This window comes from Hypanus sabinus, chromosome 3 (assembly GCF_030144855.1).
Source record: "Hypanus sabinus isolate sHypSab1 chromosome 3, sHypSab1.hap1, whole genome shotgun sequence".
Taxonomy (NCBI): Eukaryota; Metazoa; Chordata; class Chondrichthyes; order Myliobatiformes; family Dasyatidae; genus Hypanus; species Hypanus sabinus.
Window position 1 is genome coordinate 159,555,346 of NC_082708.1, and position 19,565 is coordinate 159,574,910.

At 43.7% G+C, this 19,565-nt stretch overlaps 1 protein-coding gene across 1 annotated transcript in view; it reads right to left on the reverse strand.

The window, feature by feature from the left end:
• dnajb14 (DnaJ heat shock protein family (Hsp40) member B14) overlaps nucleotides 1–19,565 on the reverse strand; it is a 32,996-nt gene that overhangs the window by 12,160 nt on the left and 1,271 nt on the right. Inside the window, exons 2-4 of the mRNA XM_059965456.1 lie at nucleotides 9,480–9,663; nucleotides 5,407–5,552; nucleotides 2,880–3,062 (exon numbers count right to left, since the gene is read on the reverse strand). Of these exons, the coding sequence (XP_059821439.1) occupies nucleotides 2,880–3,062; nucleotides 5,407–5,552; nucleotides 9,480–9,663 (513 nt within the window). The remainder of the gene's footprint in view (nucleotides 1–2,879; nucleotides 3,063–5,406; nucleotides 5,553–9,479; nucleotides 9,664–19,565) is intronic.

A 19,565-nucleotide genomic window follows, 5' to 3' on the forward strand; every position in this document is an offset into this window, starting at 1 on the left:
TTCAATGTTTTGCCCTGGGAGGCACCAAAACACTTGGATCACAGACCTGTCCTTGCAAGCTCAGTAGTCCTCAGCCCAGGTCCAGGGAGAGGAGGTGGAGAGCTTTCAGAAACAGAAGTTTGCACTGAACTCACTATATCCATACACAGGTTATTTCCAATGACCCTGGTGCTTTGTACATATTGTTGTTATCAAAGGGATAACAGTTCTTCTGTCCATGGGAATGATGACCTGGTGTCCCATCCATATTGGGAGGAAGCTATTCTAACCAAATCTAAGGCAGCAGGCTCATGTTGCCCACACTTTCAGCAGGCTTTTCACATGATCCCAACTCCTAATCAACTTCTTCTAATGGGGACAGCACAGTGTAGTGATTTGCATAACACTATTACAACGCCAGCGACCCAGGTTCAATTCCAGCAGGTGTTCTCCAGTTTCCTCCCACATTCCAAACTTATGGGTCAGTAATTTAATTGGTCACGCAGGTATAATTAGGTGACACGGGTCATTGTGCCAGCTGTTACTGTGCTGCATCTCTAAATAAAGTTGGAGTTGCCCAGGAATCTCGATTAATATTCAAGACACCACTCTGGTCTTCAAATACAGGCCTCGAGGTTGGGGCAATCCAGGCTAGGTAATAAAATCAGGGCCACTACTGGCAACACTGAAGTCAGGTGCTGTCTACCTCTTGTCAAACGCTGAAACAGACAAATTCTTCCACATGGTTTTTATAGCCACCCCTCCATGGACTCTGACACTTCCTGCTACCTCAGGAAATCAGGCAACATAATCGAAGACCTTTCGCGCCTTAGTCATTCTCTCTTCCTTTACCTCCTCCCCATCAGGCAGAAGATACAGAAGTTTGAGAACACACACCAGCAAGCTCAGGAACAGTTTCCATCTACACCTGAATGCATCTCTTGTATGCTAAACATAATTCTTGATCTCTTGTTGTGGTCCTTGCACCTCCTTACAAGTTGCCCCCCCCCCACCCATTTACAAAGGTAGAGCGGTCCTATGAAACCTTTCTTAAGCCGAAATGGCGTAAACAAAGAACCATTAATTTATATGGGAAAAATTTTCGTAAAAAGTGAAAATCCTCTTTGTAATGCGAAATAGGTTACTAATGTAGGTCTTTTGTAAAGCGAAGTGACGTAAAGTGAACATTCGTAAAGCGGGGACACCTGTATCTGCCTTCTGTGCGCTTTCTCCATAGTTGTAAAACTATATTCTGCAATCAGTTTTCCTTTTTACTACCTTAATGTACTTTGATCTGTTTGGATGGTATGCAAATAAAAACTTTTCACTGTATTTCTGTACATGTGACAATGATAAGCCAATTACCACCCAGGACTCCACCTCACCTTCAATGACATCGGCTAAACCAGCATATTGACTCTACTTTTCTCCATAGATGCTGCCTGGCCGGCTGAGTTGCTCCAGCATTTTGTGTGTGTTGCTTGGATTTACAGCATCTGCAGATTTTCTCATTTGTGGTATCCAATGCATCTTCCACCTCCCGAGAATGACCCCGGGAATGAGGTGCATTTGATGGCTCTGGGCCTGTACTGGTTGGAGTTTAGAAGAATGAAGGAGGGATCTCATTGAAACTTATTGAATATTGAAAGGGAGGTGTGCAAAGGACGTTTCTTATAGTGAGGGGGCCTAGGATCAGAGGGCGTAGCCTCAGAATACAAGGATGTCTCTTTAGAACAGACAGAAGAATTTCTTTAGCCAGAGGGTGGTGAATCTGTGGAATTCATTGCCACAGGTGGCTGTGGAGGCCAAGTCATTGGGTGCATTTAAAACAGTTAATAAGAGTAGCAAAATAGCAAAGGGAGGCAGGAGAATGGAGTTGACAGGATAATTATTCAGCCACGATGGATTGGCAAGGAGACTTGATGGGCCGAATGGCCTGATTCTTGCTCTGGGTCCTGTTGCCCGTTCAGCATCCTATTTAAGTACAGCCTGCTGGACATTTATCAGAGTTCACATTTCACTGGAGATCTGGGGTGTCTTGGCAGAAGGGGTGTAACACCACTCCCTCCATATCCTCTACCATCTCCACCGGGTGCCCCAAAAGCAAGGGGACTCCACATTCAGAAAAAGAGGCAGCATTTCAAAGTAGTGGATCACTCCCACCTTCTCAAGGGCAGCTAGCAATGGGAAGTAAGTGCTGACTCCAGCACAGACGCCAAAAAACCACCTTTGAATAAAAGAACAACACGAAGGCACTGGAGAAACCCGATGGGTCAGGAAGCACAAATGGAGGAAAACGGAGAGTGGACATTTTGAGTCAAGATCCTTAAATACTAAAATATTTGGAAATCCAATGGGTATAAGGAAGAGTAAAGAAGAACTGTCTCTTTGGTCCACAGTACTGTCCCACACCCATGACCCCAATCTCTTCAGCCTGCATGTGGTCCATATCCCTCCATTCTCTACACATCCACATGCCTGCCTATCAAAGAGCCTCTTAAACACCACTATTATATCTGCCTCCACCACCATCCCTGGCAACACATTCCAGGCACCACCACTCTCTGGGGGGGGAAACCTGCCTCACATTTTTTCCTTTGAACTCTTCCCCCCCCACCCCTCGCCTAGAATGCCTGCCTTCTAGTATCAATTATTTCAACTCTGGGATAAAAGTTGCTGGCTTTCTATCTACAACTCTCATAATTTCATCAACTCTCAGCCTCCACCGCTCCTGAGAAAACTACTGTTTGTCCATCCTCTCCTTTAGAAGAGCCTCTCCCTTTTAGACGGTTAATGCAATGTTTGGGAAAACGAGCCACGTTGGAACATCGGCCAATGCACTTGGAACCTCCACGCATGGAAAGAGCAACACTGACATTTATGAAGTATTTTCAACATACCTGCAGGAAATCCTCCACCAAAGAACATGTTAAATAAATCTTCTGGAGTAATATCAGCTTCATAATTTCGATGAAATTCAAAGCCTCCATGCTGGTAATTCCCAGGGGACTGGCTTTCACCATACTGATCATAATCCTTTCGTTTCACTGGGTTACTGAGCACAGCATAGGCGTTTCCAATTGCTGCATTAAAAAAAACATTGTGACATATAAAACTACTGGTGAGATACTGTCTGTTTCCCCAAATGCATAAAGCTCCCACAGCACAATAGAGAGGGAGCTCGTTCCAGCTCCTGCAGCCATTATTGAACCCTCAACTACTTAAAACTTATCTGCTCATTGCTACGTGTGGGAGTTTACCATGCAATTATAACAATGACCACACTTCAGAAGGATGGATACAAGATTGGGTCAAAGAGTGGGAATAAAAGACGATTTTCTGGATGGCTACCAGTGACTAGTGATATACCGCCGGCCTCAGTGTTGGGTCGACTACTTTTCAAATTATATGTTACTGATCTGGATGATGGAATTGGTGGTTTTGTGGTCAGGTTTGTTGATGATACAAAGATAGGTGTTGAGGAAACTGAATTTTCTGATGGACTTGGACAGATTAGGAAAATAAGAAAAGTACTGAGAGATAGAATACAGTTTAGCGAAGTGTATGGTCATGCACTTTGGTAGGAGGAATAAAGGCATAAACTATTTTCTAAAAGGGGAACAAATTCGGAGATTGGAAGTTCAAAGGGTCTTGGGAGTCCTAGTGCAGGGTTCCTTGAAGGTTAACTTGTAGATTGAGCCAGTAATAAGGAAGGTAAATGCAATGTTAGCATTCATTTCAAGATGACTAGAATGTAAAAGCAAAGTGATAAAGACAGCGCATTACAAGGTGTTGGTCAGACCACAGTTTGAGTAGTGTGAGCAGTTTTAGGCCCCATATCAAATATTTTGACTAATATTCTAGTATTATAGAGGGTCTGGAGGAGATTAGGAAGAATGATTCTGTAAATGAAAGGGTTAACTAATTAGGAGCTTTTGATCTCTCTGGGCCTATACTCACCAGGATTTAGAAGAATAAGATGGATTTCATTGAAACTTGTCAAATATTGAAAGGACTTGTCAGAGTGAAAGCGGAGAGATCGTTTCTAATAATAGGAGCATCTGGGACCAGAGGGCACAGCCTCAGAAGGATATCCCTTTGGAACAGTATTGGAACAGAAATGTGGAGGAATATCATTAGCCAGAGGGCCATGAAACAGTGGAATTCATTGCCACAAATGGCTGTGGAGACCAAGACTTTGGGCAGATTTAAAGTAGAGGTTTATAGGTTCTTGATTAGTAAGGGTTATGGGGAGAAGGCAGAAGGGTTGAGTAGGAAACTAAATCAGCTATGACCGAATGGTGGAGCAGACTTGATGCACCAAATAGCCTAACTTTGCTCCTAAGGTCTTATTCAATAAGGTCTATTACCTCAGCATTATGTTCCTCCATAAGCTTCCTGTCTTGAATTCCTAGTTCCTATCAACCTCCATATTCTCTGTGATGGACTAATCACTCATAGCCCTTTGGGGTAAAGATTCACAAAGGTTCGCCATCCTGTGTGAAGGAATTTCTTCTGGTCATTTGGTGTCAGTAGCCATAAGGGGTAAAGCAAAGGTTTGATTCAAGAACTTTGTAAAAGATGGGGCTGTGGGGAGTTATTGGCTCAAAACTGTGCAATGCAGGCTTGGAAAACAGTGCCTCATCTTCTCCCTGCACACGACAGTTTTCTGGACTCGACACTAAATGCTACAACTTCAGGTTAAATTGATTTCTTGGTCTGCATCAGTTATTTGTGATATTGGGACAGTTTTAAAAAAAACATAAGTAATACAGCATGAATACAGGCCCGTCGGCCCAACTTGTCTACACCCACTACGGTGCCCAGCTTCGCTGAGATTTTCCCCCCGGGTCTGGAGGATGTGCCCAGCCAGTCATTCCCTCCAGCTCTGCATTTCTCAACTCCTACACTCCACTGTTCACAGTCTCACTCTCCAACTGCTCCCATTCTCTCACTGACTACATCATTTGGTTTACAGATTATCCCCATGATTACACTTTCACAGACATACTCCACTCCCACCCTCCCTACCCCTTAAATTTCTCTCCCCTTCCCAGTTCTGAAGGGAACTCAGCCTGTAATAGGTAACAGGAACAAACCCTTTGACCAGCTTCTGTGCCAACCACAATGCCAATTTAATCTAAACCCATATAGGGGCACAAGGTCTATCTCCCTCCATTCCCTGTCTGTTCATGTCTGTGAGAAGTCTCTTCCCATATATACAGACCAACCTGCTGAGTACTTCCTGCACCTTATTTTCAATTTCCATCACCTTCTGTGTTTTAATTTTCAATTACTACGGAGTTACTGGACGGCCTCTGCACCACAGGAAGAGGAAGGCTTCATGCACCGAGTGGAATGTACTTGCAAAGACACAGGGCAGAAATCACACCACAGGCAGATCAAAGAGAAAATCTCTCAGCTCACCTTTAAACGCCTCGGTTGCTCCAGGTGCATGGTTTTTATCAGGATGAAACTTCAGCGCCAGTTTCCTGTAAGCTTTCTTCAGATCCTCATCAGATGCCTCCTTGCTGACCCCAAGGATCTCATAGTAATCTTTACATTTCTTTATCCTGGGTTGGAATAGTCAAATCACCATTACTAGCATGTTAATGCACAGAGGGGAAGAGATCAAGGCCTGGTGCCAGGCATATAACCTCTTCCGCAATGTCAACAGACCAAGGGTATGGTTATCAGCTTCTGGATAACTCACACCCTTCTTTACATCAGCGGCACAGCAGTGGAAACTGCGAGCAGTTTCAAACACCTTAGAGTGCATACCTCACACAACCTCTCATGGCTCCAGAACACATCCTACACAACCAGGAAAACTCACCAAGGCCTCTGTTACGCACATCTATACTTACAACCTTCTACAGGTGCGCAGTAGGGAGCATCCAAACATGCAGCATCAATGCATTGTACAGAAACTGCAATCCGGCAGACAGGAAGACTTGCAACAGGTAGTCCAGACTATCCAGAGCAACACTGGCACCAGCCTACACACCATCAAGGACCTATATACAGAACGGTGCCAGAAAAATGCCAACAATATCATGAAGGATTCCACATGCACTGCTCATGGACTGTTTGTCCCATTCCTATCAGGGAGGATGCTAGTAGCATCCACTTCAAGACCACGAGACTCAAAAAGAGTTACTTACCCCCATAGCAAGGCTAATCAATACTTACACCCACTAACCCACCTCACAAAGCATCCCCCCCCCCCACTACTACTTTATCATTTCCTGTCAGAGTTAAGTATGGGCACACCTGCACCTAGCATCAATTTACGTAGATGCAATCAGTCTATGTATATAATCTAGTTTACGTATAGATATTTATTGTGTTTTTTTATTATTCTGTTCTTTTTGTGCTACATCTGATCCAAAAAAACAATTATTTTGTTCTCCTTTACACATCCTCTGGAAATTACATTAAACAATCTTGAAGTTAGTCTGTAGTTTTCCAGACCAGGTAGCCAAAAATCAAAATCCCATCAGCAAAGTTCACCAAGTTGTAACATAGCTCATACTGCAAAGGTCTCAACCTTTTTATTCTTCAAAAAATTTCTGCAGACCACAGATTTCACCATTTAACAACTGACTGCATTTATATAGCATCTATAATGTGGCAAAACATCCCAAGAGGATTCACGGCAGTGGAAGCAGGGCCTGATGTCATGTTACAGAGGCACAAGTGATCAAAGGCAAATTCAAGGAACAAGGATTTCAAAAGCATCTAAGGGAGTAGAAATACTGAGTGTGGGAATTCCAGAGCTTGGGCTGTAGCCAATATCAGCAGATATGCTTTAGCACCAACCCCCTGCAGGGCCCTTTCAAATCACTCACCATCCTGATACGGAAATACAAAATGTATATCATCAGCCCATCATCCTCACTGGAACAGCACTGTGGGAAATCCTTCACAAGAATGGCTGCAGTGGCTGAGCGCACCACACACACCTCAGAGGGAAGGGCAATATTGCTGGCCTTGCCAACGATGCCCATATCCTGCAGATGACTAAGTAAAAAATGACAAAAGAAGCAGTGAACAATGGTGGAACGATTTTATTTTAAAAGCTTGAAACTGGAGGATCAGATAGTGCTGAGGAACCAGGGAGTCTGCAAAAGGAACTAGCCAAATTGGGAAAATGGTCAAAGTGGCAGATGGTATATAGTGTATGGTCATGTGCTTTGGTAGAAGGAAAAAAGGCAGAGATTAATTTCTAAACATGGAGAATTTTTTTAAAACTCTGAGGTGCAAAGGGATGTGGGAGGCCTTGTGCAGGATTCTCTAAAGGTTAACTTGCAGGAGGAAGGTGATTGCGATGTTAACATCCATTTCGAGAGACTAGAATATAAGAGCAAGGGTGTAGTGCTGAGGCTTTATAAGGCAGTGGTCAGACTACACTTTAAGTATTGTGAACAGTCTTGCGCCCCTTATCTAAGACAAGCTGTACTGGTGTTGGACAGCGTCCAGAGAGAGATTCATGAGCATTATTCCGAGAACGAGAGAGTTAACATATGAGAAACTTTTGATGACTCTGGGCCTGTACTTGCTGGAGTTTAAACTGTTGGGGGGGGGGGGGGGGGGGAGGAATCTCATTGAAACCCATTACATATTGAAAGGCCTAAATGGAGTGGATGTGGAGAGGATGTTTCTTACAGTGGGTGAGACTAGATCTAGAAGACACAGCATCAAAATAGCAGAATGGATGCCCATTTAGAACCGAGATGAGGAAGAATTTCTTTAGTCAGGGGGTGGTGAATCTGTGGAATTCATTGACTCGTACGGCTGTGGAGGCCAAGTCATTGAATATATTTAAAGTGAAGGTTGATAGGTTCTTTATTACTCAGGGTGTCAAAGGTAAAGGGAAGAACGCAGTAGAATGGGGTTGAGAGGATTAATAAATCAGCCTTGATTAGAATGGCTAAGTGGCCTAATTCTACTCCTACACTTTTGGAGGCAGTAACAGGGGAAGGGAAGGGAAGGATCGGAACAAAGTTCAAGCAAACAGATTTCCAACAGTCAATGGGGGAAGAGTGAATGGTCATTCAAAACTGTAATCCATTGGTCCAGAGCCACTGAATGGGATGAGATCAAAGCCAATATTCATACAATTTGGAATGTGAAATCGAATTCTTCACGTTGTTTCTGCACCACCACATTTTGAAAGAGAAAAATATGTAGGTTTGAGTTCCATTTCAGGGTTGAGACAGAAAAACCAAGGCTGGAGATCTGGTGGAGTACTCCACCACCATCTCCTGGTCATGACAACGCTGAAACCCCCTGTTCTTCCAGCGGGGTCCCCAGAAGTCTGCAAAGTACAAAATCTAATGCCGACTGAGGAATTCAAGCCTAAATGGATCTTTTTTTTTAAAAAAAACTGACTGCCATTACTAAAACACCTACCAATATCATCACCCATTGGCAGAAAGAGGGCTGCAGAGTGGAAATACAAGCAGACAAAACAGGAGAAGGCCACTTGGCTCCTGAAACCCTGCCCCAGCATTTAATGTGAACATGGCTGCTCTCCCCCAGGCCTCAAACTTTGTGCAATATCCCAGCTGTGGCCTCAGCACGTCTATACAATTGAAACACTATTTCCTCATTTCTAACTCCAATCCCCTGTAACGGCCAAGGAGCCATTTACCTTCCTAAGCACTCGATGCACCTGCCTGCTTTCATTTGTGATTCATGCACACAACACCGAGATCCCTTCGTACAGGGAACAGAAGAGGTCATTAGATTATCACTTTTTCCATTTAATTAAGAAGACACGGCATATGAGATTGCCTGGCTATCAACTTTAACGAGATGTATTCATTGGAGTTCAGAACTATGAGGTGCAACCTTACTCAAATATACTAGGTCCCAAAGGGGTTTGATGGGACAGAGCTGAGATGTTTATTTTCAGCTATGATGATAAAGGCATATGAATATGCATGGAATGGAGCAATATAGTTCACTTGCAGGCAGCAGACAATAAGCTTATTTCAATGTCATTTTCGGTATAGACATGGTGGGTCAAAGGGCATGTTCCTGTGCTATACTGTTCTACATTCTCACGAGTGGTAGGGTCATGAACAAGGGGCCATAACGGCAAGACAGGTAGCTGATCATTTAAAATAGAGGCGTTTAGAAATTTCTCTCTTTGATGGTTTTGAAAATCTGGAACTCTCTGCCAAGTGCAGTGGAGGTCAGATCATTAGATATTTAAGGTGGAGACAGACAAATTTGGAAGATCAAGGAATTGAGGACTGTAGGGAACTGGCACAGAAAAGGAACTGAGGCCGGTATAGATCAGCTCTGATCATATTGAATGATGGGGCAGGCTTGAGTGGCCTACTATTTTGTTGTGAGCTTTTCAATCAGTGGGTGTCTCACTCCTTCCATCCCACTCTCCCCCACCGGACCTTTATTCCTGTAGTGAGGATGGAAGAAAGTCCAGCCTATCACGGTTTCACTGACAACTCCTTTCCGCCTGCCATCCATACCTCTGAACTCCTTCCAACTGGTCACTTGTGTAGGCCTTTGCCGTCTCCGTTTTCTTCTCCTTCTCTGGCATGGCCCCATTTTCAGTTGGGCCCGTAGACTTTGCCTGGTTAGGTTTGCCCGATTCAGGGCGCTGTCGTGGACCACCAGCTGCACTTCCATTCTTAGTGATAGCATCTATTAGTGCTAAAAGGAGCAAGGAGATAAATAAAGGACATGGTTAGGGCAGAGGGAGTACAGATTGATTCCGGGATGGTGAAAACCGAGAGATAAAGCAGCCAGGGCCTAAGTCTCTGGGGTCCTTTGACTCAGTGTAATGTTGACCTCTTAACCTACTCCAAGATCAATCTAATGTTTCCTTCCATTTTTCTTTCATCCAAGTCTCTAAGTTTCACTAATGATTCTGCCTCCACCAGCAATCCCTACAGTGCATTCTGGGCACCGAACACACTCAAGGTAACAAAACCTACCTCTCACATCCCTCCCCTATACTTTCTTCCAGTCACCTTAAAATTATGTCCATGCATAATAACCACTTCCACCCTGGGAAAAGCATAACCTTTTGGAATATAAGCGATGATCTAACTGGTGTAAATCTTCATTACAGAACCTACAGGATTGACAGAGGGATACAATACCGAGCATCCAGAGCTGGAGGTGACACTTCAGTCCAAAGGCTCAACCTTTCAGACGGAGATGAGGAGAAATTTCTTCAGCCAAACAGAGAGTTCAATTGTTAGAATTTGCTACCACCTATCAAGGCTGCAGAGGCTCAAGTATTTTCAGATCAGCGATCAATAGATTTTTTAGATAATAAGAGAAACAATAGGGTTAGGATGGAGGGAAAAGATTATCCAGTATCTCTTAGCAGCCAGCATTTTAATTCCTCCAACAACAGGTTAGTTCATGATGTCCTCTACTGCCTCATACACTACCTTGCTAGTCTGCAAGCTAACAGAATGAATGTTGATTTTTCCAACTTCTGGTAACCACTCCCCTCACCCACTTTCACCCAGCCCCCATTTCCCCTTTCCACCGCTCCGCCCTCTTGTTCTGCCCATTCCCACATATTCCTACTAACAGTTCCCTCTCTCTCTTTATTCCATGGCTCACTGTCCTCTCCTATTAAATTCCATCTTCTTCAGCTCAGCCTCTTCCACCTATCACCTCCTAGCTTTGTACAACATCCCCATTCTCTTCCTCCCTCCCTCCATCCTATCACTTGGATTCATCAATCACCAGCCAGCTCTTGCTACAACCTTGCTCTAGCCCCACCCATTTTACACCCACCATCTCCCATCCTAGTCCAGATGAAGATTCACAACTTGAGGCGTCGACTTCGCTGCCTGACGTGCTGTCTTCCTCCAGTATTTGCAAAGGATGGATTAGAGGATCGGGCACAAATGGCCTAGTCCTGATTCTGTTTTGTCACGTTCTGAAGCTGAAGGGAAAAAGTGCCAGAGGAACAGATACCTCTCCAACCCCAGTGTGCAGCTGCAGCTTCCTGAATCCCCAGGAGTTCCCACCACAACATCAGCGTCCCCAAAGACACAGCGGTGTGCAATCAGCAGTGGCAAAGCTGCCAACTCTGGGATAATTTACAGCGCACCACCCTTCACTGTTTAGTCAGATGGCAATAGAATGGCTCTGAATTGTTTTAATGGAGCCTTACTCTCTCCCTCCTTCAAGCCATCTCCAGGTTATTTCACATTATTTAGTAGACACCCTGCGTCACCCCCTTTATTCAATCCTCCATTAGGAGCAACTTGGGCTTATTTGGAGGACAGCATACTGGAGAGTGTGTGCATCATCAATGGCCACTCTGAGAGCACAACAGTCATAATCCAACTGTCCAAAATGTAAGGTCTTCAAGTACAAGCCACTAACACAGCCATACACCTGCTCTACCCACAAACTGACTTCCCCCACAAAAATCACAGCCAGTAACCCCTACTCTATATTATTTGACCCTTACCTCACATCCCTGTCCCAAGGATCAATTTTGTGAACAGTAAGATCCACATGAAAGTGAGCAGGCAATCTCATTATAGTAATACTATCTGCAGAAAAAGTACCCACTTCGAGGTACTGGGGAGATATCTCTTGCTCTTCAAAATCACATTAAGGGAATTTTAACATTCTTCTATACCAGGACAGGCTATATCAGCTTAATGTCTTATCAAACTACAGAAGGAAATGCAGAAGGATCTCTGACTGATGAACTTAGCTTCCATATCATAAGCCAATACCAAGAATGAGTTAAGTTTTGAAAGCAAGTTCCTCAGATTTTATCAGTGGAAAAACTTGGCTGGGGTCTGAGATCAACTTGTCCAGAGAAAACAGCACCGTTAAAAGTATCATGACTGGTTATATCATGGTTTAATGCTGCAATTCAACGTGCAGGAACACAAGCTACAGAGAGTCCTGGACTCAGCCCAACACATCAAGGATACATCCCTGCCCACTACTTGTAATATTAACAGGAGGCATGGCCTCAAGAAAAAAAGCCATCCATCAAGGACCACCACTATCCAGTCTATGCCATCTTCTCACAGCTACCATTGGCCAGGAGGTAGAGAAGTTTGACGTCCCACACCGCTATGTTCAAGAACAGCTAATTCCTTTCAACATTCAGTTCTTGAATGAAATGTCCAAAGTCTAACCACTACAGATTAGCAATACTATGACCACCTTGACCTAAAATGGACATTTTTGTTCTGTGTTCTTTCTTGTAAAAAAAATTTGATAATTTACATTTGTGTTTTGTGCATATGATGCTATGTGCCTGTGATACTGTGATGTTTACATTGTACCTGTGTGGAAAGAAAATATCAGCATGGAGTTCTAGCCTCCTGGTGTTCAAACCAAAAGTAAAGAAAACTCGTCAGACAGTGGGTACTCCCCATGTGAAATTTTTATGAAATTTATGGTTGCTGGCGATGGAAGAATTCTTCCAACTGTGGAGCACTGCAGAGCCAATCATTGGGGGTGTAAGATTCCATCACATCCAATAAGACTGAATAAGATCTGGGAGATCTGTCAGCACATGGACAGGCACTTCCCAGCTTGGCACTGGCAGCACTCCAGAGGAGTAAACTAGTTTATCATTATCACTTGTACCAAGGTCCAGTGAAAAATATTTGGATGCCATCCATACAGTACAAGGGAAAATCAACAACAGAATGCAGAATATTGTTAGTTAGTGAGAAAGTGTAGTGCAGTTAGGCAATAAGGTGCATCGTCATCGCAAGGTAGACTGTGAGATCAAAGACCCTTCTTATTGTACTAGAGGACTGTCTTACTTCAGGAGGATAGAAGCTGTCCTTGAGCCTGGTGGTATGTGCTTTCAGGCTTTTGTATATTCTGCCTGATGAGCAAGGGAAGAAGAGAGAATGTCCAGGTTGGGTGAGGTCTTTGATTATATTGGTTGCTTTCCATGATGTGCTACATCCATAACCCCGCAGTTACAGCGTAAAGCCTAGGTGCCAAACCTCAGAATTAAGTGAGCGTCTCTCTCTTTCAACCCTGCCAAACACCAGCCTTCACAGGCTGCCTCTGCGATAAGGCAAGGCAAGGCATGTGGTGGAGATCATTTTATGCCTGTGATCTAAGTTCATCAGGCTCACGATTCAGCTGCAGGAGAGCAGAGGTTCATAGCACTGTCAGTGATGTACGCAGACATGGAATGATAAAATCAATCATTTCAGCACCAGTTCCATTCTCATTCTGGTTCCTGAGTGCTGAGCAAGCCAGTGCGATGGTACATAAGTTCTATGTTCATTATCACTCAGAAGCTGGTTATAATAAACTCAAACTTATGGACTCATTCAAAGTTCAAACTACTGTATCAGGGAGGAGAGAACTTGCTCCTACCCCAGTTCAAGGAGTGGGAGATGACAGAGGCACATTGTAGCAAGGGGCAGCTGCTACACACCAACTACCACAGAGCAAGTCCTGGTGCAGAGGCAAGGAAGTACAAGATTATTGGAGACCAGACAATGTTGCACAGACTTAGCAAACATACATGGACACAAAAACACTCAGACCCCATCCTACCACACCTCCATCTACAGCAGGAGAGCTTTCAATTTCCTTGTCCAATATCTGCAATGTGATTCTTTTCCAAAGAACAACAACGACCATGAACTCGTAGGCAGCAGAGCATCAAGAGTCAGATTTATTTATCACACCTACATCAAAACAAACAGTGAAATGTGTCATTTACATTAACAACCAACACACCAAGCATGTGCTGATGTCGCCTGGCCACAGAATAGCAAAAATCCTCAAACAGGATCTCACTGGAGTGGGTGGACCAAATGTCCTGCTACTCTGCAGCATACTGAGTACACAGAGTCAAAGCAATCCTTTGATAATCAAAAGCAACGCACAAAGGAGCTGGAGGAACACCATCCTAGGCAGCACGTCAAGCAGAAGGGTCCTGAAATGTCAACCATCCATTTTCCTCCATAGATGCTGATTGACCAGCCAAATTCCTCCAACTCCTTTGGGTGTTGATCTACATTTCCAGAATCTGCAGTTTCTTCATGTCACACCTCTGTCACTCCCAATATATTACATTAACGGGACAAATACGTCAGTGTTACTAGGCATGAAGTCTAGTGCAGCCTTACAAGAATTTCCATTCTGCCTCATTGGTCAAACTGTTCAGTCAAATGTGTATATTGCTGTATGATATAGAGGCCATTAGTCCAATTAGATAAATGCTGTTCTCGCAGTAATCTTACTGACACACCTATTTAACAGCAACTTTTTCTTCCCCAGGTGCTCAGTTTCCATCCCTCCCACTAGGGAGAACATACAATAACTAATCAACCACCCCATGCATCTTTGTGACATGGGAGGAAACCAGAGGGTCCAATACAATCACACAAAGTTTGTGCAAACTCCACACAGACAGTTCAGTTAATGTCCAACCATTTTTGAGGGTTTCAGATCATTGTGCCTGCCCTTTGAGATTGTGGCAAAAGTTTTCAAAGATTTCAAAACTGTCTAACCTATACCTAATCAACTCCTTGTTTAAAATAACTATTTGCTGCTTAGTCATGGTAATGCACCATTAAAAATAAAGCCTTCGGTCTAACTTGTCCATGATGACCATCAAGATAGTTATATTTGCCTGCATTTCGTCCTTTTTCCCCTCTAAATTCCTCTTATCTAAATGTTTTGTTGTTCCAAGTCCTGTTTAAATTAAACTGCATCAGGTACGCAAAACATCACTGGGAGATCAAGTTAATAAAGGCCACTGGACCCAAATGATCAAGCTCATGCCTCTACTTTCAAAACTCCATTCATAAATCCTTGGTACTTCTAGTTTAGAGCTTTAAAATGTTTAAGCAATAAATCCAAATTATGGTATTGCTTTTAACCCTCAGCACCCTACAGATTGATGCAGGAGCTTCCTTGTAAAACATTAAATTGTACTAAGAGTCACAGAACAATGTAGCACTTTGTAGAATGCCTTCCTGCTTCAAAATATCCACCACTGTCCCTGAACCAAAAAAGACCAAGGTAACATGTCTGAACGACTGGTACCCTGTCACACTCACCTGAATATGCTTTGAGAGGCTGGTCAAGGATTACATCTGCAGCTTGCTACCACCCAAACCGGACCCCACACAATTCGCCTACCGACACAAGTGATTGACAGGTGACGCATGCCGTCCTTACACATCTGGAGAAGAATGCTGATATGTGAACTAGGGTTCAGCATTCAACTCAATAATTCCATCCAGGCTCAACAAGAAGCTCAGAGACCTTGGCCTTGACCCTGACTTGTGCAGCTGGATCCTGGACTTCCCGTCAGATCGCCAGCAGGTGGTAAGAGGGGGCTCCCTCAACTCCACACCTTTAACTCTCAACACAGGAGCCCCTCAGGGCTGTGTACTAAGTCCCCTCCTTTACTCTCTGTATATCCATAACTGTGTTGCCACCCACAGCTCTAATCTGCTAATTAAATTTGCCGATGATTGACCTAATCTCAAACAATAACGAGGTGGCCTACAGGGAAGAAGTCATCACCCTGACACAGTGGTGTCACGAAAACAATCTCTCCCTCAATGTCACAAAAACAAAGGAGCTGGTTGTGGACTACAGGAGGAATGGAGACGGGCTGACCCCAATGGCTATCAGTGGATCTGGGGTTGAGAGGGTGAACAGCTTTAAGTTCCTCGGCATCCACATCACCAAGGACCTCAGGTGGTCTGTACATACCAGCTGTGTGGTGAAAAAGGCACAACAGCGCCTCTTTCACCTCAGACAATTGAGGAAGTTTGGTACGGGCACCAAAATCATAAGAACTTTCTACAGGGCACAATTGAGAGCATCCTGACTGGCTGCATCACTGCCTGGTATGGGAACTGTACTTCCTTCAATCACAGGACTCTGCAGAGAGTGATGCGGACAGCCCAGCGCACCTGTAATTGTGAACCTCCTGTGATTCAAGACATTTACAAAGACAGGTGTGAGAAAAGGGCCCAAAGGATCATTGGGGACATGATTCACCTCAACCACAATCTGCTGCAGCTGCTACCATCCAGGAAACGGTACTGCAGCATAAAAGCCAGGACCAACAGGCTCCGGGACAGCTTTTTCCACCAGGTCAGTTTAACTCATGCTGATTTGAGTGCATTTCTATGTTAAATCGACTGTTCCATTTATTATAAATTACTATAATTGCACATTTACAGATGAAATGTAAAGATTTTTTATCCCTTATGTATGTGGAGGATGCAAGAAATAAAGTCAACTAAATTCAATTCAAACACAAGTCCAATGGCCCAACTGGCCCGTGCTGCTAGTCTCATTTACACCAAGTCCCTTTAAACCTTTCTATTCATATACTTGTCCAAAGGGTAATAATGATCCGTCTAATGCTTACTACGTTGGAGCATTATCAAATAGAGCTTGACAGAGATTCATTCAAGATACTAAGTCAAGTGACCGAAAGCTCACTCAGTGCAGGAGGTCTCATTTTACAAAAAAAATATTAAGGTTCAGCAAGAAATATTCAAGGAGAAAACCACAGATCATATATCCTTGAGGGTTGAAGGCCGGGACAAATTAAAGTCAAGGCCATTTTCTCTTGAAGAGGCCACTCAACCCAATAACTCTATGTGGGTTTCCAAAACGAGCTCACCTAATCCATTCCCCCATTTTCCCCCTTGTAACCTATTCTCCCCACATTCTCATTAACTTCTCCCAGACTGGAATCATGCAGCGCTTAACAAGCCCTTTGGCCAACTCATACATATACATGCCAGTTCTACCAAATATCTACCCTAGGGGAAATCCACAGCAAACCATGGGTTGCAGGAGGAAACTCATGTAGTTACAGGCAGAACATGAAAACTCCACACAGACAGCACCAGATGTCAGAGTCAAATTTGGGTCACTGGAACCATGAGGCAGCAGCTCTACCTGCGGGGCTGACAATCTGCTACATTTGGTATCTAGCTAGTTACCTAGGAGGCTACTGAGACAAGATGTCAAAATCTCGAGGGGATTACAAAAAGAAGCATGGCTGGCCAAAGTTCAAAGTAAAATTCATTTTCAAAGTACCTATATGTCACTATATACAACCCTGAGATCCATTTACTTGCAGGTATACTCAGTAAATCCATAATAGAATAATAACCAGCACAGAATCAATGAAAGACCACACCAACTCGGGTGTTGAAACCAGTGTGCAAAAGGTAACAAACTCTACAAATACAAAAACAATTAATAAAAATAAATAAGTAAGCAATAAGTATCAAGAACATGACATGGAGTCCTTGAAAGTGAGTCCATAGGTGTGGGAAAATTTCAATGATGGGTCGAGTGAAGTTCAGTGAAATTATCCCCTTTGATTCAAGAACTTGATGGTTGAGGGGTAATAAAAGTTCCTGAACCTGATGGTGAGAGTCCTGAGGCTCCTGTACCTGAGAAGATAGCATGACATGAGTGTTGGGTGTCCCTAATGATGGATGCAGTTCCCTGCAACAATGCTCCATATAGATGTACTCAATGTTGGGGTGAGCTTTATCCATGATGGACTAGGCCGTATCCATTAGTTTTTGTAGGATTTTCCATTCAAGGGCACTGGAGTTTCCATACAAGTTTGAGTTGCAGCCAGTCAATATACTCTACATCATACATCTATAGAAGTTTATCGAAGTTTTAGATGTAATGCTGAATCTTCACAAACTCTTATTGAAAAAGAGGCACTGTCGTGCTTTCTTTGTGATTGTACTTAATGTGCTGGGCCCAGGACAGGTCCTCTGAAATGATAACACTGAGCAATTTCAAGTTGCTGTCCCTCTCCACCTCCGATAAGGACTAGCTCTTGGAATTCTGATTTCCTCCTCCTTAAGTCAATAATCAGCTCCTTGGTCTTGCTGACATTGAGTAAGAGGTTTTTGTTGTTATGGCACCACTCAGCCAGATTTTCAACCTTTCTCCTACAAGCTGATTTGTAACCACTATTGATTCAGGAGTCATTGAAGTTTGGGCATGTACAGGGTAAAAAGCATACTGTATGAAAGGATATGGCAGCGAAATTCTGTGCAAGTAGAACCTGGGAGCTATACACATGCACCAGAATAACAAATTCCAGACTCGGTAACAAAGGTCCGAGTTGGTCAGTGGTGTAGTGGCATCAGCACTGGACTTCAAGGCGGATGGTCCCGAGTTCGAAGTTCAAGCCAGGTCCCAAACTGGTTACTTATGTAACTTGCCACGAAAAGGTCAATAAAAAAAAAAGTGAGATACCAAGAAGGCAAGTACCAGAAGAACCTGTAACCCAAGCTGGGACCACAGAAAACAAGACAGGATGGAGTGACACTGAACCTCCAGTACACCCTGTTAATTTAAATCATGCGATCCAAGTGTAAATTTAAAGTAGGGAAGTTACTTTGAGATGAACCCTAATAACTAAGCTCAAAACATTCTACTCCTCAAATGGTCCAAATAAAGAAGTCCAAAATACCCTAACCCTTGAAATTGCATGGCTTTCATTATTTTGGTCCATAGGAATAAAACAAGTCAGGCCTGATCAATCCTGACTGGGTTGCCTAGGTGAGGCTGTTTAGTGATTAAAGACATGAAACACTTGAAGACCCCAGGTTTCATGAATGATGATGTGTCCCAGTGCATACCTGGTTAATTAAGCCGTGTTGTTGGAGCAAGTTAATGAAAGGCATGGGCCAGATTAAAGTGGCTGCACAACCGTAACCTTTACCTCCTGACCCTTTGTCCCCCCCAGCCCCACATAAACCCTAACCCTAATGTTCAAGGGCCCACACATCCCAAATAACCCTAGCCACACCCCCACAAATGAGCTGACAACACCAGGTCCCATCATCCCATGTCTCTCCCCATGGGGAGGCCTGCATCTCCATCTCCCAACCCTACACCCCTCCTACATACCCCCATAAACACTAACTCACACCTCAGCACTCATTCCCTGCAATCCAACATCACTCCCACATCAATCATAAGCAGTAACCCCATCACTTTAGCATACACATAACCACTAACATTTGTGCCAGGAGGAAGATCACAATAAAGGCAAGTGTTAATGAAAGTCTGGCCCAAAGCAAAGCGGCAGGTTTGCGTGATACTGAATCTTGAGTGACAAGATCAAGAAGCACAAAAGGGTTGATCTTCCCACTGCCTACATAATCACGAAAACCCCAACTACATTATCCAGAGTTGCCCTGAGTTGACAACAACTCAACGGCAACGAAGCCCCACAGTCTGCCAGTACAACACAAGAACAGGCCCTTCACCCAGTGTGACAAATATAATGCCAAATTACTCTAAATCTCTTCTGCCTATACATGATCCATATTTGTGTCTACCCAACAACCGCAAAACACCACTAATTTTAATTTTACATCCAGTCCAGCAGACCATTTCAGCCATCCACCACTTTGTAATAAAAACCTGCCCCCCCCCCCTTAAATGCATGTCCACTAGTGTTGACATTTCTACTTTTTAAAAGACGGCAGATAGTCAAAAACCAATCTATGCCTCATAAACTTTGTCTTCAGTCTCCAATCCCAGTTTGTCCAACGTCGCCTTAT